Here is a 22,224-nt window from a genome sequence, read left to right as displayed (position 1 = left end):
TCCGGGTCAGAGGGCGGTGCGCCGCGCGCGGCACTTTCAAGCGCGGGCGGGAGGGCGGACGGCTGGAGAGGCCCGGGCGGTGGCGGCGGCGGCGGCGGCTCGGGGCGCGAGGCGGCGGCGGCCACGCTCCGGCCGGGTCCCCGCTGCTCCAGGCGGCGCCATGGACGAGGCCGTGGGCGACCTGAAGCAGGCGCTGCCCTGCGTGGCCGAGGCGCCGACCGTCCACGTGGAGGTGCACCAGCGGAGCGGCAGGTGAGCCCGGGCGCCGCACCCAAGCGGAGCCGGACGGGCCCGGGGAGGAAGGGGCGCGTGTGCACGTTATCCTCGGACCTGGCGTTTGTCGGGCTGTTCGGTCACCCCAGCCGCCCACCACCTGATCTCTCAGGACCCCAGGCGAACCCCCGTGGTCCGCAGCTTTCAGAGGGGTCTGGGTGTGGCTTGCGTGGGGCAGGCGCCCGGGAGGGTGGACCCTCCCGGGGGCCTGCCTGCCGCCGAGGGGGAGCCCGAGGGGGAGGCCGGCTGGGGCAGTGTGGGAGGTGGGGCGGAGGCAGGTATGGTCCAGAACCTGTCGGCGTCCTGGAAGCCGTCCGAAAGTGTCAAGAGTTTTCCCACGTGAATCACAGGCCTCGGCTTTTGTTAAAATGCGGACTCGGGCTGCAACCCCACGGCTGTGGGAGCTTTGCGCCTTCATTCCTAACAGTAGCAGCGCTAGCGAGAGCTCGCGGCGCACGCCAGGCCTGTGTGTCCGGGCTGATCTTCCGTTGGGGCAGCCCCGGGTGGCAGGAGCTGTTGCTGTGGCCTCTTGGCAGATGGAGGGCAGGGCTTGGCTTGGGGCTGACCCCCAGGTGAGCCCACCTCTGTGCTCTGAAAGGCCTGATTTTGTAGAAGGCACTTGTTACCATCCTGACCTCTGTGTCTTGTGTTCCCAGCACTGCCAAAAAAGAAGATATAAAGCTGAGCGTTAGAAAGCTGCTCAACAGACATAACATTGTGTTTGGTGACTACACGTGGACCGAGTTTGATGATCCTTTTCTGAGCAGAAACGTGCAGTCTGTGTCTATTGTTGACACAGAGTTGAAGGTTAAAGACCCACAGGTGACTAATTCATATTGCCAAGAAATCGCTAATCCATGGTCGAATACAAAGTCAGTGTCATGGGGGCACCAGACTGGCTCATTTAGCAGATCATGCGATCTTGATCATTTAGCAGATCATGCGATCTTGATCCTGGGTTCATAGGTTCAAGGCCCACGTCGGGTGTTGAGTTTACCTTAAAAAAAAAAAAAAAAGCCACGTCAGTATCATGGCTGTCTGCTCGCTGCTTTGGTGGTGTGTTGTCAGAAAGTGGTTCGTTTATCTGTTGCTTTGTCTGGGAAGAGCCAGGTGCTGGGAGTGGGCTGGCCCCGGGGTCAGGATGCTCACAGCACAGTAGGGGGACCATTGGGAAAGCAGAACGCAGCGCCGTGGAATGGGCTGTGCTGATGAGGCCTCCGTCCCTGCTCTCTGTCCTTCCAGGCAGCAGATGTCCATGGACCGCTCCACCGGCATAGACTGTAGGAGGCATGGGGGCTGAGGGATGAGATGGGCCTTCCGTGGAGAAGGGCTTCGTCTAGTCTGGCGTGCAGACGGCCTCGCCCACCATCTTTGTGGGAGAGGGTGGGTGTGTTGGGACCTTTTTGTCACTATACAAACAACCCAGTGTCTGATACATCCCCTCTATCCGCATGGCTCGTGTCTTACAAAGAATCAGTTGGGAAGCATTGGTTTGGCCCCAAAATTTTGCTTAGAAGGTGGACCTCTCCTTTCTTATACTGGGACTAACGTTTGTGTCTTTGTCAGTTTTGGGGTATTTTAAAAAAATTCTTTAATGTTTATTTTTGAGAGACAGAGCATGAGCAGGGGAGGGGCCGAGAGAGGGGAAGACCCAGAATCCGAAGCAGGCTCTAGGCTCTGAGTAGTCAGCACAGAGCCCGACGCGGGGCTCGAACCCCCGAATGGTGAGATCATGACCTGAGCCGAAGTCGGACGCTCAACCGACTGAGCCACCCAGGTGCCCCGTGGCTTTGTGACTTTTACCCATCATACTTGATTTTGGACAGCTTGGAGGACGCAGAGGCGCTCTCCACGCTACTGAGGGAGGACAGGTTAACGCAGCCTCAGTGGAGGGCGCTGGGGCCAGCGATTAGACGTTTTAACGTTCTCATCTTTGGCTCTGCCTGTTCACCTAGAGAAATTCATCTTCAGACGTAATTATGTGATTTTGTAGAAGTGCAAGGGCGACTTTCTATATGTTGTTAATAGTAGCTGACAACTCGAAATATCTTGGTTATCCGTCAGTTAGAGGTTGACTAAGCGGATGATACGATCACAGTAAATACGACGTAGCTGTGAAAAAGCAGGAAAGGCACAGTTAGAAAACTGTGTGGTTGAATCCGTTTTTGGTCAAGTACGTGTGGCTGTGTGAGGTTGGATGGGCGACTTTGACAAACTTCACTCTGTATCGTTTGTACGTTTTCACCAACCACGTAATTTTCACGATTACGAAGAACAATAAAGTAGTTTTTTAGTCAGAAGGGGAGAGAGAAACATCTTAAAGAGTTGATACCGAATCTGAATATGATAGGCTTTTTTCCTAATCTACGAACGAGTTTCTAACGTTCTGCATATTCAATTTTTATCTTTGGACTTTACCGGGTAATCGTCATGGCTAGAATTGGGAAGGGAGTTCAGTCTGTGTGGGTTGATTGCTCTCCCTCTCATCACAGCCCATCGACTTGGGTGCCTGCACGATTTCACTTCACGTCTTCCAGCTGAATGAGGGCGGCCCCAGCAGTGAGACTCTGGAGGAGGAGACCGAGAACATAACTGCCGCGAGTCACTGGGTCCTGCCCGCAGGTGCGTGAGCCCTGGCGCCGGGCAGTACGCACCTGGGACACGAGGTCAGGGGTCGGCATGTGGCCTGCTCTCTCCACGGCAGTTAGCTGAGGAGGTTGTACTCATCCATCTGTTTTGTAGGCTTTCGGGGTGTTTTTTTTTCTTGTGGAACAGAGAGCGCATCACAGAAGATAAAAGCAGGGGTCTCCGTTGTGAGGCTGTGTTCCTGCAGGCGGGTCCCTCAGAGATGGTGCTGAGAATCCGGAGGTGCTCTCTCCTTCCCGGTCGGTCACCTGCCGGCCCCTTCCTTCCTCCTGCCTTCTCCGTGCTTCCCTGTGGACTTTGCCTGGGTTCTAGCCGGTGGAGTCCTCAGCGTTTACGTGTGGTGTCGTGACAGCCGGCCCAGACCTGCCTCTGCCCCACCCAAGTGCTGGCTGCTGGGGAGGACGGTGGGGCAGTCTATGTGCTTGTGGGAGAGCTCAGGTCCACAAGAGATAATTGCGCGTGGTCACGTGATGAAAAAGTAACTCCATACTCCATTCGGTTGTCTGTTGAAAGCTGAGTGACTGGCAGTGATTTTGCATCTGTAAAGAAAAATTAAACTTTTAAGAAACAATTCAAAAATTTAACTTCCCGGTAGTGAGACTCTCAGCCTGTGGTGTGTGGTGCGGTGGAGAGCGTCAGTGACTCGGGGCAGACCTCACTGGTCATTGTGGTGCTTCTTTTCCTAAAATTAGGTTTTTGTTTTCCTCTCTCCCAGCTGAATTCCATGGGCTTTGGGACAGCCTGGTATATGATGTGGAAGTCAAATCTCATGTAAGTTGCTGTGCTAATTTTGCAGGAAGTCCCGGCTGTTTGAGTTGGGATCAATATTGTGTTGCCCTCCAGCATCTTGGAGCCCCGTGACTCAAATAGGCTTTTGGGAATTTATGGCTCCTGGCAGCCCGTGTCCCGGGTGTCTGTCCCATGGGGGAGGAAGAGGAGGGTGCAGAATGTAAAGACAGCTTTCACCGGATTGTGCTCTTAATGCACTGGGACCGAGGAGGCAAGGCCAAGGGGCAGACAGAGCAGGTCGGCAGGTCTGAGCGAGCGCCAGCTCGTCTGAGCCCCCTTCAAGGGGAAGGGTCCTGCATGCCGTGGGGGACACTAGAAGTCCATCCCCCACATCACCCGGGCTGCGCGACCACAGTCCTGGCTGTTGTCCTAAGTGAATGTGCTGTGGCTTGCCCGCTGCTGTGTTGTCCCAGAGGTAGGAGCCCACTCATCACCTGCTAAGTCTTGTCCTTTGGCGGGACCCCTGTGTTTGTCTGCATACTTAGAGTAGCAGCAGCCAACCTGGTCTCGTACGTTTGGAGTTTCTTCCAAAACGAAAGCCTGTGAAGCATCCGGCACTCGGCGCCAGCAGTCGCCGAGGGGTGGTCTGGCGCCCGGCCCCTCTCCTCGGGCACGAGCTCCGGCAGCACATCTGGTGGGAACCTTTGCCTTGTCCACACCTCCATCTGCATTTTACCTTTCTTCGCTCAGCTCCTCGATTACGTGATGACAACCTTGCTGTTTTCAGACAAGAACGTCGACAGCAATCTCATCACCTGGAACCGGGTGGTGCTGCTTCACGGTAAGAGCGTGTGGAGTTTTCTTTATTTAACCAGGTAAACCGTGTGAAGTCAGGCTTTTTTACTTGTCCCGCTGACCTTCAAGGGGTTACAGTTCTGTTTTCTGATGCAGCCAGAGCTGTCCTCGAACGTCCCCTCCCTGAGAAGCCACTCTAGCTCACGTTACCCTGGGCATGTGTCACCTGACCCTTCACTCAGCAGCTGCCTGGTCTCTGCCTTGTGACTCTTCTATGTTATTACGAAACTTCTCATATAACTGCCTAATTCCCCCAAGGGATCGCACAGTCCTTAGGGCAGGAACTGCCTCACGTTTTTGTAGTATTCCCAGGGCTTCGCTTCGTGACCATAAACCGCAGCAGCCCTGCTTCACTGAAATTCTGTCTGAATCTTCTCAGAGGAGAACGTTGGATTTTTTCTGGATGTTCCTGGTTAGAAAGAAATCGAGAGAATGCCCAAATAATAGTGAGGTGGGGGTGATTAGCTTCTGAGACCAGTTAAGACCATACGCTTCTGTGGAGTCTTAAAAATCTTTTATTTTCTGGGGCGCCTGGGTGGCGCAGTCGGTTGGGCGTCCGACTTCAGCCAGGTCACGATCTCGCGGTCCGTGAGTTCGAGCCCCGCGTCGGGCTCTGGGCTGATGGCTCAGAGCCTGGAGCCTGTTTCCGATTCTGTGTCTCCCTCTCTCTCTGCCCCTCCCCCGTTCATGCTCTGTCTCTCTCTGTCCCAAAAATAAATAAACGTTAAAAAAAAAAAAAAAAAATCTTTTATTTTCTTCTAAGATTGTATTTATTTGTTTTGAGACAGAGCGCACGAGTGGGGGAAGGGCAGAGAGAGAGGGAGAGAGAGAATCCCAAAAAGGCTCCACGCTGTCAGCACAGAGCCCAACTCGGGGTTCAGTCTCACAAACTGTGAGATCTTGGCCTGAGCCGAAATCAAGGTTCAGATGCTTAACCGAACCACCCAGGCACCCCCAACACGGGGCCTTTTAAACCGCAGATAATCTCAGCATATTGTCCTGATACTGGGTTCTGAGCAGACCATCCGTGGGTATTTTGATTAGTGAAATCAAGTATTTCCCGTTTAGAATGGGCTCTATGTTTCTTCTTTAATTATCAAGAATGCACTCAGATCAGATTTGAAGGTGTCTGCATCTTCTGGCAGATGCATTTGTCCCTCTGTGTTGGCGTCTCAGCTGCTGCCAGGCCTCCTGCTCAGTGGCACACGGGGCAAGAAGCTGTACGAGCAGGGCTTCGCCTGCTGCTCTTCTGGTTTAGTGTGGGCTGCCGTGGAAGACGGGGATGCTGTGGGCTGCAGGAATGACAAACGTCAGTGCCTTAAGAATCCAGATGCTTGTCGGGGCGCCTGGGTGGCGCAGTCGGTTAAGCGTCCGACTTCAGCCGGGTCACGATCTCGCGGTCCGTGAGTTCGAGCCCCGCGTCGGGCTCTGGGCTGATGGCTCAGAGCCTGGAGCCTGTTTCCGATTCTGTGTCTCCCTCTCTCTCTGCCCCTCCCCCGTTCATGCTCTGTCTCTCTCTGTCCCCAAAATAAATAAACATTGAAAAAAAAATTAAAAAAAAAAAAAGAATCCAGATGCTTGTCATGAAAGGTGTTTGACCTTCACGAGGTGACTTAGCGAGTGGGTTTTCTAGAGGACGTGTGGGGACAAGGAGGGTGTCAGCGAAGTTGGAGACCAGGAGATGTGCTCGCTCTGGATGCTGAGGGGACGCACGGGCTGGGGGGCGATGCTGTGTTGGGGACGTGGAAGCCAAGAGTAGAAACACGGGCCGAGGTCAGACAAGGAGAAAAAGGGAAAGCCTTGGGAAGCATGTTAATATTTTGCAGCATGCACACTGCTAGCCGACTTCTTTGTGGGCTGCCCGGCAGTACTTGGGGTAACAGCATTCGGAGCTCTGAGCCCCACTCCTTGCTGTGTGTGCCGGGGATGATGCAGCTCCCGTTGTTTTAAGGGATTTGTTACCACGCTGACTTAAAAACACATCTGCTTGGGTTTTGTTACAGGTCCTCCGGGAACTGGAAAAACATCCCTGTGTAAGGCACTAGCCCAGAAATTGACCATCAGACTTTCGAGCAGGTAACTTCTGGTAATTCGAGAAAGGGGAGCAGCAGGACCGGGTCGCTTGCTCTTCATGTGTGACATGGAAGCTGTTTATTTCTTCATAATTTTCCTTTACTAGTAGCTCCCTCTCTCTCAGAGCACATTCACTCCCGTACTGAGCACCGTTCTGAGTTAAGAGTTTCAGTCTTTTACGTTTACGGCGCTTGCTTTCACGATCAGCACGTGCTCTTTGGTGACTGTCCCACGTGTGTGTCAGAATGCAGTCTGCTCTCAGGGCCGGATGCTTGCTGCTCTCGCTGATGGTCTCCCATCCTGTTGCCTGAGAGAGGCATGGCCAAGCTAGGGGGGGATTTGTGTGTTTCTCCTTGAGTTCTGTCTCTCTCGGGGCTTATGATGTCATCGCGTTCAGACACCATTCGGCCGTTATTTTCTCAACGAATTCCCCCTACACACACTCACTTTCTAGGAACAGACCCATTTATTTGCGTGTTCAGCTGTTTGATATTCTCCCCTGGGCCACCAATGTGGCTTTTTTTTCTTTGAGGATTTTAGAATTTTCTGTGTTCCATTTTGGGCAGTTTTCTAAGATGTCAAATCTGCTTTTAATTCAGTGACATTTTCATTTCTGTTTGCAGATTTTTCTTTTCTGGCTGTTCCACTTGGTTCCTTTTATACTTTTCGATTCTCTCCGCATTATCCTCTTGTTAAAACGTTTGAGCCAGTGTGTGGTCACCATTTCACAACTTTCCCTTACTAAGCCCGTCCTTGTTGTCAGTTCCGGGTCTTTCTGTCGACTGGTGTTTCTCCCGGTTTGGGGTCCGTTTCTGCTTGTGCTGTCAGGTGAGTTTTGGTTGAACGCAGACGTTGTTTTTGTCGGGTTTTGTTCTGCTAGGCATTGCATTTGTGATTTAGGGCAACTTTCGAGGTTTGTTTTTAAGCTTTACTGGAAAGGAGTCCAGACTTAATAGTGAAGTGAGGCCCTTCTGGGATCTCACTTGGGCACCCTGAGTGATAGCGGGTACCGTGCATGTTGGCCATTGGGAACTTGAGCTTCCCAGCCTGTGAGCACCAGGAGCCGTGCCCCTCACGGCCCTCCGGCCGATTGCGATTTCCGTATTCACGCACGCCCGAGTGTCAGCAAAGACCCAGAGGGACCCCGTGATGATTCCTGGAGCTTTACTCCTGCGTGTCTGCCTCCCCTCTGGAACTCGGCTCTGCAGCCTACAGCTGCCTCAGGCTCCTCGAACTCTGACCTCTGTGTCCAAGTCAGCGCGGTGGCTGTGCACGTCTTGGGTCCCCTGCAGGGTCGCGGTTGGAAGGCGCTGTAGGCAGAGAGCCAGAGCGCTTGCAGGCTCCCTTGGTCCTGTCTGGGTGACAGTCCTGACGCCTGCTGTCTGGCGCCATTCACGGATGCTGTTGCGATGATTTTGTCTCCTTTTCCGGTTAATTCAGGGGGTTGATCTGAGACTTGTTACTCCAGCGTGTATCCTAGGACGAATACTTTATTTTCTTCCCTTTCGAAAATGTCCCGTGAGTATTTTTGTGTAGGGAAGTTGCTCTTTTTCTACCTGTTATTCTGTGTGAGCAACTTGGTTTTGTCCTGACCTGCCGAGGTGCATCTGTGCCTTGCAGATCTCTTGGAGCCGTTACCTGAAACCTGGACGCCGAAGATGTTCCCGCGAGAAAGAAAACTTCCTGCAGTACCCCCGCCTGGAAACACGCATTTATTTTGTGGCTTAGAAATGCCAGAGAGAAACCTTAGCAAGCCTTTGTTGCTCACCTGATCGAAATGCCTTAGGGTTGATTTTGTTCAGTATTCAACCCAGCCTTTACTCCATTAAGTTGTCTGTCTCTCGCCTCTTCGGTAAACAGGATTAGCGGATAGCCAGTTGCAATTTTTTGAAAGGGGTTGTCTTTCTCGTGTGGACTTTCGAGGCATCGGGGACGGGGCTCGGCTTCCCTTCTGCCTCCGTCTGGCTCCCTGTTTGATTTTAGTCAGAACTAAGTGCGTCCAGGTGTCCCGTGTGCACAGAGGACCAGTGCTGGATTGCAGTCTGTCAGCATATACTGAGGTTGCCATCGGGGCCTCCGGGTGCCCCTCGGCCCTGGGGTCCACAGGAAGTGAGTTTTTGCTGGGAAACAGATTGTCCACTCGCTGGGTTTATGGAGGGAGGAAAACGTTCAGCTCTGGCCAGAAAACGTCTGACGGTTACGTTTTGTTTTGCTACCACGTTACTGCTGGTGACGCTTCTCAGAGCACCTGAGACGTCAGTTACGAGCAGATGAAAAGTGAGAGAGATGTTACTGTTGTTTTGACGCAGAGATGTTTTCCAGTTCAAAACCCTTAGTTTGCTTCAGCTAGGACCGCTGATTGCATGCTGTTAGATTGTCGTAAGTACTGGTGCAGGCTGCTGCACCAGGCCCCGTTGGTAGCTGTGGTGACTTAACCAGTTAGTGGGCCGCGGAGGGATGCTGGGTTAAAGCAGAAGTGTTGCCGCCCCTGGGGGTGCCGTAGGAGCGATTTGGAAGCCACTCGTTGTAACTCTGTTTTATCATCTCAGGTACCGGTACGGCCAATTAATTGAAATAAACAGCCACAGCCTCTTCTCTAAGTGGTTTTCGGAAGTAAGTATCAGCATCGCTTCTGCTTGTCGGCATTGTCAACCATGTAGGTGGACGGCTGTCTCGTAGAGTAGGCAGACTCTCCTCCGAGAGCTTCAGACAGAAGTAGGTAACGTGACAGTAGGGCGGACTCGCGGTCGGAGGGAAGTTCCAGAACTGAGCGGTAACTTGGAAATAGGCCCGAGGGGACCCTCTCCTGGTGGCATCCAGACCTTTAGGTGGGACAGACACTCAGCTTTCTCTGAGGACGGGACCTGCGTTCAGCAGAGGGCTGCATCCTCAGAGAGCACGCCCTCAGGGCTCTGAGCCTCGTTCCTCTGTGTTCCTCTGTCCAAACCGTGGGGCTCGGCCAAGGTGATGTTGCAGGTGCCTCTCAGCACAGGAGAGCTCTGCCCGGGCACCGGTGCAAACAGATCCCTCCAGAGGGTGGTGAGCCAGGACGCGGAGCACCCGTAAGGAGTGCACTTAGCTTGCATCCATGACCCATCTTGTTCCTGGTGGGGCGGATGGCAGGCAAAAGGAAGGAGGGAGGGCGCTGAGGCACCTGTGTGTGCCAGGCGGCTCAGGGCTGAGCCGGCGTGGGCTCGGGCACGCTTCCTGGCACGTGGAGCGGGGCAAGGGGATCGTGTGGGTCGGCCTCTCCCGTGTGGCCCTGGCTCCTTGGATTTAGGGATTTCTGCAGGGGGCCGTCAGGAGGCAATGGGCTTGTGGGGCCACCTGGGGTCATAACGAGGCTGGGCAGGGACGGCAGATGAGGGTGTGCAGCAGGCGGTGTGAAGCGTACAAGTCAACATTAAAGGAGTGTTTTGGTTCCAGAGTGGCAAGCTGGTAACGAAGATGTTCCAGAAGATTCAGGACTTGATTGATGACAGAGATGCGCTGGTATTTGTGCTGATTGATGAGGTAGGCGCAGCTGGACATCACACCCGTGACTGAAGGAAATTGGACCCCTGGCTGAGTCCGTCCTCCATCCGGCGCTCCTGTCACGCAGCCCTCTCCTCCCCGGCGTCCCGCACGTCGAGCTCCTGGCATAGCGGGCTCACGCGTACCCGTTCACTTGTCCCTCGCTTGCTCGGTTGATGCAGCGCATGGCTGCCCCTGGGGTCGGGTGCTGTCCTATCCGACCTGTCGCCCCATCCCCACAGGTGGAGAGCCTCACGGCCGCCCGCAACGCTTGCAGAGCAGGTACCGAGCCGTCAGATGCCATCCGTGTGGTCAACGCTGTCTTAACCCAGATCGATCAGATTAAGAGGTAATGCTGACACGGTGGTCTCACGTGAGAAGCCACAGGGAGGGTGTGAGGTGGCCGCACGCCTCTACCCGTTACTCAGCTCCTCTGAGTGGACACACGGCTGCTGAGTTTCGGCCCTTCTCCCACACCTGAGGCGGTGTATCTGCTAAATGCACCGCTTCGGGGACAGGTGCTTTCACTAAGGTATCGGAAACATAAAGCGAAACTCAAGTGTGCGGAGAAGCGCGTGACCGTGAAACACGGCCGCCCTCCGGCACCGATGCCGGCACCGCCCAGTGTTGGTTGGCGTTGCAGGGCTGGCGATGGACAGGCGAGCGCCCCCCGCGTGCGCTTCATGGGGCCAGATTTCACGTCTCCACAGCCCAGCCTTGGCAGGTCCGGGGCCCATGGTCAGTGTGCTCTGAGCCCGTGCAGCTTTAGGGAGTGACTCCTCGTAACCTGACTCGGTCCGGGCCCCCACCCCCACCCCGGATCGCAGCCCTCGGTGGGTCCCGGGAGCGCTCTCCCACTGGGAGGCTGCCCGGCTGCAGAGCTAGCTTGTCCGCGTGGACTGGTGGGGAACCGAATCGTGCCGTGGGCTGTTTCCCGGGCCTCCCGCAGTACGTTTACGGTTTACAACCTGCTGTGAGGGGCTGTAATTTCCTGAGCCGCAGCTGTTGCTGGCCTGCTTGCTTCCGCCCTGCTCGGGGCCAGCCATGCGCCCCTGTAGCCGCTCCTCCTTCCTCCCTGGGCTCTGCTCCTCAGTCTGGTTTCTGCCCCTCCCTTACCTGAGAGCCATCTGCCCTCCCTGGAATTTTCCGCACCGTCAGACCTCCAGCCACCCTTCCCCTGCCTCCACTCTCCAGACCGCCTAGTTTCTGCTGTCAGCCTCCTTCGCTCTTCTGTTGCTCACCCCTCGCGGGCCGGCGGGTCCACCTAGACTGGGCGTCGGACACTCCCGGGGCACTCACTCAGCCCTGCAGCTCCTGCCTCCAGGGTTCCCGTTGACCCGATGTCCTCACTGTGCAGCCCCTGCTCGAGCCAGAAGGTGGGGTCCCGGTGCCCCTCCTGTCGCTGGCAGGAGTGGGGGCTCAGGAGGGAACGGAGACGCACGGGTTTCTGGTTGCCCTCACCCCTTCCTGTGCCCTTCACTTCACGCTTCCTGCTCAGGCCCCTCTAGGCCACCCTTCCAGGCCTTCCTTTGTGTGGGTCTGACTCTTTGGGACAAAGCCCGTCCCCAGACAAGAATCCCAGCCGTGTCATCCCTCCGCCCGGACCCCTGTGACCCGCACACTCCCTGCCCCTACCCTCAGTGGTTCACCCTTGCTCACCCCGCACTACACACCTGTTTCCAGACACCGGGTGAAGCTGGCCTTCCTGGGGGCTCCCCAGGCCACACGCTTCCTGCGGCCTGGCCTGTGTGTTGACTCGGGCCCCGGGGGAGCATCGCCACATCCCCCACACCAAGCCCAGAGGCCTGGGAAGCGTGCTCACGGGATGCCTTGTGCCTGCCGTGTGCTGGCCATGCTGGCCGACAGACTGGACCACGGGGCTCTCTTGTCCTTTGGGAGCTAAAGGGGAAGCAGCCCGTAAACAGGATAAATACCTCAGCTCCACGGCGTGGGGGAGTCCCGAGAGCTGCGCGTCGAGTGCTCAGCTGGCTGTGCCCTGGCAGGTCGATGGGGTGCTCAGGGCGCTGCACACAAAGTGAGAGCTCCGGGGGTGCTTGGGTGGCTCAGGCGGTTAAGTGTCTGACTTTTGATACTGGCTCGGGTCGTGGGATCAAGCCCTGCACTGGGCTCCAAGCTGAGCATGGAGCCTGCTTGGGATTCTCATTCTCTCTCTCTCTCTCTCTCTCCCTCCCTCCCTCCCTCCCTCTCTCTCTCTCCCCCCCTCCCCCCCGCCCTGCACATACACACTTTCCCTGTCTCTAGAGATAAAAATAAAATTGGGGGGGGAGGAAGAAAAAAGAAAAAGTGAGAGTTTCGCCATGCCACAGTTGACGGAAGAGAGGGAACAGTCAAGTGGGGGTCTGGGACAACTTGCTGGAAGACAGGAGCAACATCTCCTTGGCGCACTGTGGTGCAGCCAAGAGAGCCTGGTGGGAGTTGGGGGCCCGGCAGGCACTCAGGTGTGGGCCCAGGAGGCCTCCTAGGCCGGGTTTGGGACGTGGGGTGCAGCCGGCTGAGACGCTGGCTGAATTCTGAACCTTCGAGGACGGGGGTGGGGGGTGTGATGGAATCATTGAGGCACCGGCCGACTGGCGCTCACTCCTCTGCCTCCAGGCACTGCAATGTGGTGATTCTGACCACTTCCAACATCACGGAGAGGATCGACGTGGCCTTCGTGGACAGGGCTGACATCAGGCAGTACATCGGACCGCCCTCTGCAGCAGCCATCTTCAAAATCTACCTCTCCTGTCTGGAAGAACTGATGAAGGTACGGGGCATTTTTGCTTCCCACCGGGCTTCTCGTGTGTCCTTAGTCGCCAATTCCGAGATGGGATGAGTTCCTTGAACGTGGTATTAACCATCTTAGGTCGAAAACTGCAGTTGGTGTGTTTTGTAGGTTGAGCTGATAGTTGAAATTATTGGGATGCCTGGGTGGCTCAGTCAGTTGAGCGTCTGACTTGGGCTCAGGTCACGATCTCACGGTTCATGGGTTTGAGCCCTGCATCAGGCTCTGTGCTGACTGCTTGCTCAGAGCCTGGAGCCTGCTTCAGATTCTGTGTCTCCTTCTCTCTCTGCCCCTCCTCCTCTCACGCTTTGTCTCACTCTGTTTCTCAAAAATAAATAAATGTCAAAAAAAAATTTAAAAAAAAAAGAAATTATGGCCACCGACTTTATATTTTTGCTCTTTTAGTGCAAAATGATGATTGTGATCATGTGATCGGTCGATCTGCTGGGAGGGGCGTGGAAACCTGCCGGACACGTCCTAGTTCATAGGGAGACCTGACTGGAGGCCACAGTTCACAGGGATGTCATCTGACTGGAGGTCGCAGTTCACAGGGACGTCCTCCTGACCGGGTTGCCGTTCACAGTGTATCATTAACTACGGCATTAACGTCCCTTCAGTCCCGTGTTCTAGCGAGCAGGGAGCACAACGGCAGTGGGCGAGGTGGCACGCTCCCAGTGGGCCTGGTGTAAACCACTCTAGGCAGAACCTGGGTGCTAGGAGTCCAGGGCACTGGGCACAGCAGGCCCGAGGCAGGCAGTCCCTTCCCCCAGGGGAGCGTTCCTGAACCCTCATTCTGGGAGGTAGGCAGTAACCAAGCCAACCGACGGACGGGGATTTACGTGCTGATCGTTGGCATGACGTTGTCGTAACAGGATGGCGGGGGTGGGATCGACCCCCAGCCCGGCGCCACAGAGCTTCGGCGGGGATCACACAGCCCCCGACGGGGATGGGAGGGCTGGTCTGGCGTGTGCACCCCGTCCCACTTTGCTGCGGCACGGAGAAAGTGGCGGCCCCGGGGAGCCTTGACCTGAGGTCCCAGGTGAGCTCCGGAAAGTGTTGGTGCCGAGAAGTCAGCGTGATGGGATCCCGACGGTGGTCACGCTCCTACTTGTGCTGCGCATCCGGGAGATGTTTCGCCGGTTAACGTACGAACTTTTTCTAGAAGCTGAGCGTGTGGGACAGGGGTTCTCAACTGGTTTGCAGGAAGTTAAGCCATTCCGATGACGGAGTGGAAATTTGGCCAGTCCTGAAGGCTGTCGGCCTGTGCCTGGCCCACTCCGTCAGGAGCCCGCGGTTGTCGCGTGCACCCGGAGGGGCAGCGGGGGGCAGTCCCGGGGAGGCTGCAGGGACCCAGGGAAGCTCAGGAAGGTGAGAACACTCCTGGCATAAACCCTGTTGCTTAAATTTACTCACAGCCTTCACCAGACCTCCAAAACGTGCGGACAAAGCTGTTTGTTCTCCGTTCTCTCCTGGCCCCTAAGTCAGAGCAGTTCGCGTTAGAAGTCGTTCAGTGCTGGTCCCTGGGCGCCCTGTCAGGTGCCGCTTCTTGGCAGAGTGCCTCCCGTGTACAGCCACGTGGCTCACAAGGGAATGAAGTCCAGATCCAGGGTCAGGCTGTGCCACCTGCCACGCAACGGTCTTGTCTTAAAAACAAAAAATGAAGGGGCGCCTGCGCGGCTCAGGTCATGATCTCATGGTTTGTGGGTTCGAGCCCCGCGTTGGGCTCTGTGCTGTCGGCTTGGAGCCCGGAGCCTCCTTCGGATTCTGTGTGTCTGTCTGTCTGTCTGTCTCTCTCTCTTTCCCTCTCCCTCTCCCTCAAATAAATACTTAAAAAAAAAAAAAAAATGGAGACCCTCCTTGAAAGGCAGGCCAAGTCCTGCCTCCTGAGCTCGACTCTGCTTCCCTGGATTGTGATACGCCTTTGAAACCCAATACCGGGCTGGCCTCAGCCCCTCCCGAGTCCCTCTCTGCCCTGACACGTAGTGAAGACACGTCTTGATCAAAAGCACAGAAGAGGCTGGGTCCCCGCTAGTCTCCGAGACGTGTCCCGTCACCCGTATTCTCACCTGCGTTTGAAGGAGCGGGGACGTGCGTGTGAGCGAGAGGGGAGCGGCCTGCGTCCTGGCGTGGCCGTGCTTGCCTTTCTGGGGGAGGCGATGTTTCTGAGAAACGGGCTGCTGTCCCGTGGCCGACAGTGTGCACTCTGCCCGTGAACCGCGCCGTGACGCCCTGTGTCTGTCTCCAGTGTCAGATCATATACCCTCGCCAGCAGCTGCTGACCCTCCGGGAGCTGGAGATGATTGGCTTCATTGAAAACAACGTGTCAAGGTTGAGTCTCCTTTTGAGTGAAATTTCAAGGTGTGCATTGCCTTCATCTTTATAACCTAGAAAAGCGCATCTGTTGTGGTCACGGGCGGTTGTAGCTGACTGTAGCAGCCTGGGGTCGTGGTTTGGGGTCAGAGGACAGGGACTGGGACCCCGAGGCGTCTGTCACACAGGCGCTGGGAGAGCTTTGAGAGCACCCGACCGCCCTGGCCCCAGGCTCCTGGGCCAGAGCGTAGAGGTCCGCCACCCTCCCACAGGCACCGTTAGAAAGTAAAAAGCAGTGCTGTGTTTGTCTCTGAAAAGATAGATATCCAGATGAGGCTCTCGTGACGTAGTCCCGATTTCTTAAAAAACGGCATTTGTTAAATTTTTACAAATCGATGAGAAGGAAAAAGTGGAAGCTTCTGTCTGAGTAAGCAGAGGACGCAGCGGCAGGGGTCTGTGCTTGGTGCTTCGGGAAGTCAGAGAAAGCACGCGGCCCGGCAGCCCTAGGCGTCAGGAAGGAGCGCTCGGCCCCTGAGCGCCAGTGGCTGCACACGTGCTGGGGGCCTGTGGCTGGCAGCGTGGTCGACCTCCCACATGGCTTTGGTGACCAGGGTGGCAGGAAGGGAAGGTGGGGAGATGGAGTGGAGCACAGTTGCAGTGGAGTGAAGGACAATGAGAATTTGGACAAACTAGAGAGAACCGGGGAAGGCCACGGGGGACTTCCGGTGGGCTGTACGGCAGAGATCAGGTGGTAATGCTGGCGGCCCAGAGGCCACGTTGTGACCAGAGTTTGAACTTCATCCTGAAGCCGTGAGGCTTGTGGAAGCTTTTGAACAAAGGGATAGCCTGAAGAAACTAGATTTCGGGTTATCTCTTGAAGAGATTGAAACTGGTCAAGATGAGGCAGAAGAGGGCAGTTCTGACACTTGGACAAAAATAGTTGATGGGGACCAGCCTGGTTTCCTCGGGATCCGTGCCACCGGCCGCGTGCCCACCATGTCGTGCGTGCCTCTCCTGGGCAGCTAGCAGCTCAGGGCGGCAAGCATCCCGTCCCGCCTGGGGCAGGAGCTGAGGACCGGGGGCCACCAGCCCACCTTGAGGCCAGCTATAGGGGAGGGGACTTTCGGAGATGAGGGAAACCGTCCCCAAGCGCGGTTCTGTTCACAGGAAGAGCGAGGGTCTCAGCGGCCGCGTCCTGAGAAAGCTCCCTTTTCTGGCCCATGCGCTGTATGTCCAGGTGAGTCCGCTGTGGCCGCCCCTGCCTCTGAGTGCTCTGTGCCCCCCACCGCTGCCCTATGCCCCCCACTGCCACTGTGTGCCCCCCACCACCACTCTGTGGCGGGGCCTGGCCTCGCGGGGAGTCGCACGTAACACCGTTACGGATCTGACTCACCTCCATGCCTAAGCGACGGGCTTCTGGGCGGGAGGGCCTCGGTGCCTCTGAAGCGAGGAGGTGGCCTGCGGGCATCTCACACACCTCTGCTCACGCTGGGCCCTCCGTGGACTCGCGCGGAGCAGGGCCTCGGAGTCCCCCGCCCTGCCCCATACTGGGGGTGCTGGCCAGCAGCCCCACCGGGGGCACGACCGGCCCATGTACCCATGTCTGCTTCCAGGCCCCCACTGTCACCATCGAGGGCTTCCTTCGAGCCCTGTCTCTGGCAGTGGACAAGCAGTTCGAAGAGAAGAAGCAGCTCTCGCCTTGCGTCTGATCCGGACCCCACCGTGATCGTGGGCACAGTTGGCAGGTGACGTCGCTGCCCAGAAGTCTCCGAACCCTCTGCCCGGGCCGGAAGCCCACGAGGCTGAGTGGTGTTCAAAGCAGTGTGTCGTACGTGACATGTTTTTAAGACGGGATCGGCCTGTCATTTTCACTGTTTTAAAAGATGATTCGAGTTCTGCCGCCTAGGTGTGCTCACTCCATCCTGCCTCTAGACAGTCAGATGCAAAATGCTGACAAAATTGGTTTAAAATAGGCCATGAACACAGGCTTTAAGAAGCAAAAGAAAAAACTACATTGTCTTAAGTAAGAATGTAATCCCAGCGTTAAAAACATCTGGGTCACTGAAATATGAGGTGGCCTTTGCTCTCTGACCTGAGCCTCTTTTATTTGGTGCAAACGGTTCAGAGACTAATGAGTAAAAAAAAAAAAAACCTATTCCTGTGTTCTAGAAATGGAGAAAACAATTCTGGAAGAGTGGGCTTCGCACAAAGGTGCTATTTGTGAGAAAGGTGCAGTTTGGGGATCGGGTGAGTGTGTGCCACGCAGCTCGGCCCCAGGACAGGCGGCGTCGCATGGTTTCCTGCCCGTCGTTTTGCAGTAGCGTTGCGGCTGCGCGCGGTGGCACGTCACCCGCGTACGGCAAGCTGGCTGGAACTTGGCGCACCTCACAGGATGTGCTTTGCGCTTACCTGACGCTCAAATCAATTTCATGCTCCTGTTTTGTACACGTTTCGAAAACCACGTTGGCTTTTGTTACAGAGCTTTTTAAGTATTAAAGCGTATTCCACCAGGACTTTTCATGTTGAGTCTCCACTCCGACGATGTGGATTCTATTGAGACGTTCCCGTGATTATGCAGCTTTTAGCCTGTTTCATGCCTTGAGGTGTCAAAAGGGACTGTGACCATTTATGGGCGTGACACCGAGAGCCGCGTCTGGAACCTGGAGCCTGGCTCTGGCCTCCTCCAGCCCTGAAGGGGGGGTAAGAGCAGTGCCTGTGGGCACCGGGGTCAGGAGAAGAGGGGCGCGTCGTGCTCTAGGAGTGGGGGACCCTGAGACAACTTCATCTCGACTTTGCTGAAATGCCTGGTGTCCAGGTACCTGGATGGAAGGAAGGAGACGGGGGCTGGGCTGGGGCAGATGGGGGGGAAGACAGGGCAAGGGAGACAGGCAGGGGGAAGGGAAGCCCGAGGGACTGGGGACGGCGGGGGCGGGGGCGGGGGCTCCAGAGCCAGACCCTGCGGGCAGAAAACGAGATCTAACCGCAGGAGGCCACCAGACCAAGACCCGTTTCCCAGAAGGCGGGTTCCGGAGGTTCTGTGGGTGCATCTGATGCATCCGCCCAAGGGCCCCTAGAGGGTGGCGCTGCCCCGGGTGGTGGCACAGGAGCGGGTGCCGGGGCTCAGCCGGTGCCCCGGGGTGGACAGCGTGGTCAGCGAAGGCCACCAACCCTGCCACGTGTCCCTCTTAGGCTCTGCGGCCCCTTCTGTCTTCCCCACGTGCCGCGTGTGTCCATATGCATGCCTGGCACTGTCTGGGGCTGTGCGTGAGTATGAACTTCCATGCAGGGGAGGGGGCGGCGGGGCATGAGCGTTCCCAGCTTCTCCTTCCTCCTCGGAACCTAGTTCGCTAGGCGTGTGTAGGAGACAGGCCGTGGGCCATCGCACCCACTTGGCCATCCGGAGGGGCCTGCTGGAGACGGGTGGGCCAAAGTGTGAGGAGAGGGTCATACGTGGGCCCCGAGACTGGGGACACGGGTCCTGGGCTCGTCCCCTGGTACGGGCTGTGTCAGGGGCACTGTGGGTGGCAGCCAAAACCTCCCAGGTGCACGTCGCCGGGCATCGCTAGACACCCCGCTGGCTCAGGGCCGTCCTGCCCACAAGGGGCGGGTCCAAGGGGCAAGCAGAGCTGCGTTCCTGGGGTGGGCAGCCCACTCCTCATGGGCGAAACGCCGAGTGCTGTCCCCTGAAGCCCGGAGGGGCCGTGAGATGAAACTGAGAGAGAGGTCACCTGTAGGCAGGGCAGTGTGTGTGTGACCGCCTTCTGGGCCCCTTTTCTGAGTCTTCCAAATAGCGGGCATGAGCCACGGACCGCTGTAGCCACAAGACCGTGCCTCAGCAGCAGAGGTGTGGGGACCGGGGCCAGGAGGGCCACCTCTGAGCCATGTCTGAGGGAGCCCACGGTCATCACTGCGTCCCGGTTTCCACGGGACCAGGCGGAGAGTGAGCAGAGGTGGGAAGGGCACACCCCTGAACCCTTTCCCACCTGGTGTTGGTTTGGGGAAACCGTCGTCGGGGGTCAGTTCCAAGATTGCCCCCTGCTCTCCCCACTGGCCTGGCTCTCACCACTGGGCAGGGACCCAATGTTAAGCGTGTTGCTTCATTCCCAACGCACACAGCAGGGAAAAAAGCAGGTGGCTCTGGTGAGCTCTCCCCCACGGCTGCTGGCCCCTGCCGTCACAGGCCTGCCGACCCAGCCACCCCTTTCTTGGCTGCCATGGCCCCACGTGGCCACATCTGTCTTTAAGCCTCCAAGGGCCCCTGAGTGGCCGGTTTACTCATCCCTTGGGTCTTGGCCGGGAAATCTGACCCCGTGTCCCAAGAAAGCGCCTGAAGTCCTGAACACTCACAGACCTTCCCCTCCAGCTCCCTCGGTGACACCCTGGGGTGTGGCCCTGGTGCTCCCTCTACGGCTCAGTCCTGGGGACCCGGCAGGTCCCCAGGTAGGTTGTGCTATTTAGCCCTAGTTCGGGGGCCACTTCTGCGAGCTCAGAAGGTCCAGCAGGTCTGGGGAGTTAGATTCGGGACCCATTCACACAGGTGTCTATGCCTGGGTCGTGGTCTGGGATCCCCTGGGGGCACTTGACCACCTTGTGTCCGGGTGCTGGACCACCAAACTCTCCGCTTTTCTGCTGCATGAGCTGTGTTTCTCTGAGTGTCTGGAGCCTCTCTGGCCCTCACACTCCTCTCCACGCATCGTCCGCTGGCCTCAGCTTTTCCTTTTCTGCAGGATGTCCTCACATCCTAGTAACAACCACCCAGTGCCACCGTCCTTGCATTTGTCATTCCCCCGAGCACTTCACGTACCTCTCTGGCCGGCACACCCCCACAGCTCGGGTGCAGTGACGGTCAGCCTCCTCGGTCCCTGCCGCCTGAGCACCCTCCCCGCCAGGCGGTAGGGGCCCCAACCAGAGAGGAAGCAGGATTGGGCCTGGGAGCCTTCAGATGGCCGAGCAGACCCGACAGTTTGGACTCTATCAGCCAACCGGGCCACTGGAGCAAAGACGGCCTATTGGTGGAGCCCCCTGTCGGGAGAAAGGACTGGTCCCTTGAAGCATTCCAGGGGTCACTTAAGAGCAGACACGTTTCGTGGATGCTGGCGGGAAACTCAAGCAGAGGCAGAGGTCATCTCTCGGCACAGTGAGCGGCGTGAGCGCCACGTTCCCTCGTGCTTCTTGTCCCTGCACCCCACAGACACCCAGACCCAACTTACCACAAACGTAATCTCTATCATGTGAGTTCTCACTTAGGACTGGAAACCTTTCTCTATTAGATGAGTTGCCATTCACAGAAACCTGTTTCCTCTGTCACGTGAGTTATCTTTTGACTGGGATTCTTCCTCTTCTACCACACGAGTTGTCAGTAACGGATCGCATTCTGTCTGTATGTCGTCATCTGTGACAGCGGACCTCCTGCCCTGTCTCCTAAACGTATCGGCACCGGGACTTACCACCTGCGGCGGGAAACCTTCGTGGCTGATCGCGTGAGCCGTCAGTGACCATCGCAGACCCTTCCCTTCTTGACCGCCATCTGAACTACCATTTAAGACTGGAGAGCTTTCCATGACCCTGGTTGTCATTTTGGAGTGGAAGTCTTCCTTCTGTATCTCCTCATTATCCTTTACGGCGAAACTCCATTGCTCTTGGATTGGATTGAAGATTGGATTCTTTCTGTGTCCCCTAAGTTACAGTTCATGACTGAAACCCACCCTAGTCTACCAGTTTGAGTCACCATTGACAATGGAACATGTCCTTCCCTATCAACTTATTGAACATTTATTTCTGGAAACTCTTTTCTCTTTTCCTGAGGCGTTTTTGGCTGAATGTCCTCTCTCAGTATTACGTGAGTTATGATCCATGACTGGCTGCTATCTGTCTTTACCACCCGGCTTATCCTTTACGATCAGACACCTTTTTTTCCTCCGTGATTTATCAGTTGTGCCTGGAAATCCTCATTCTCTGTCACCTGAATACTGTTGTGTATCTGCCGAATTTGCAGTTCAGGTTGACAATGCACTTCTCCCCGACATGAGTTATCACTTGCGATGAAGTCTGTTTCTCCGCCACCTGAGCCATGAGTAGCGCCTGGGCTCCTTCCCGTACCCCTCGCGCATCATTTACAACTGGAAGCCTTTCCTTCCCTGTCATGCGAGTTATCACTGTGACTGGCGGTCTTTCTTGTCACCACCTTGAGGCATCCTTGATGACTGGAAGCCGAATTTGCCTCTGCTGAGTTATTACTTTGCACTAGAAGCCTTCCTCTGTCATCTGAATGATCAGTTATGACCAGAAACTTTCTCCATCACGGGACTTACCACTTGAAACCTTTTGCTGTTGTGTGAATTACGGCTTATGACAGGAAACTTTTCAATACCTGTCGCCTGTGCTCTCATGTTTGACAGGAAGTCTTTCTGACTCCATCACCTCTGATCACTTACCTGCCACTTGCCAGTGGTTTGTCCCTGGAAACACTCACCGTCCGTTATCTGACTTATAATCTGGGGCTGCAAGCCTTGAAGCTTTATCCCTGGGAACGTCTGTCTGTGTCACCTGAGTTATTTATGACTGAAATCATTCTTTCTCTATCAAAACTGAATGATCATTTTTGACCAGAACCTTCTCTCCCTGCTGGCTGAGCTACCATTTATCACTGGAACGGTATTATTCTATCACATGTGTTGTTACTTATGAATGGAAACCATCTTTTTCTAACCCCCAAGCTGTCATTAATGACTAGGAATCTTTCTCTGTCCACCGATTTACCACTGGAGCCTTTCCTGTCACCTGGGTCACAATTTATGACCAGAAAGTCCTTCTCTGTTACTTTCGTTACCATTTGTAACCATGAACTATCCTTCTCGACCATCTGAGGTATTTCTGACTGGAAGTGTCCCTTCCTTATCTACCGAGTCACCATGTTCAACCAGCGATCTCTTTCATCACCTATGTTTTCACACACATCAGGAATGGTCCCTTCCCTGTCACCTGACATGGCGTACGTGGAAGAAAGTACTCCTTCTGTGCCCCCTGACTTGTCCCTGATG

The 22,224-nt window shown here is 56.0% G+C and overlaps 1 protein-coding gene across 1 annotated transcript; it reads left to right on the top strand.

The window, feature by feature from the left end:
• Positions 1 to 14: 14 nt before the first annotated feature.
• On the top strand, positions 15 to 17,695 carry LOC123579348 (pachytene checkpoint protein 2 homolog). Its single transcript, XM_045443277.1, has 13 exons — positions 15 to 252; positions 930 to 1,095; positions 2,766 to 2,895; positions 3,635 to 3,690; positions 4,399 to 4,489; positions 6,507 to 6,579; positions 9,126 to 9,189; positions 10,003 to 10,089; positions 10,332 to 10,438; positions 12,703 to 12,856; positions 15,120 to 15,232; positions 16,352 to 16,421; positions 16,798 to 17,695. Exons 1-13 carry the CDS (start codon positions 161 to 163, stop codon positions 16,891 to 16,893), a joined length of 1,299 nt encoding a protein of 432 aa, XP_045299233.1. The 5' UTR covers positions 15 to 160; the 3' UTR covers positions 16,894 to 17,695.
• Positions 17,696 to 22,224: the final 4,529 nt, after the last annotated feature.

The sequence above is a fragment of the Leopardus geoffroyi genome, chromosome A1 (assembly GCF_018350155.1).
Source record: "Leopardus geoffroyi isolate Oge1 chromosome A1, O.geoffroyi_Oge1_pat1.0, whole genome shotgun sequence".
Lineage (NCBI taxonomy): Eukaryota > Metazoa > Chordata > Mammalia > Carnivora > Felidae > Leopardus > Leopardus geoffroyi.
The sequence above is the reverse complement of the archived record's forward strand: the minus strand, read 5'-3'. Positions and strand labels throughout refer to the sequence as shown.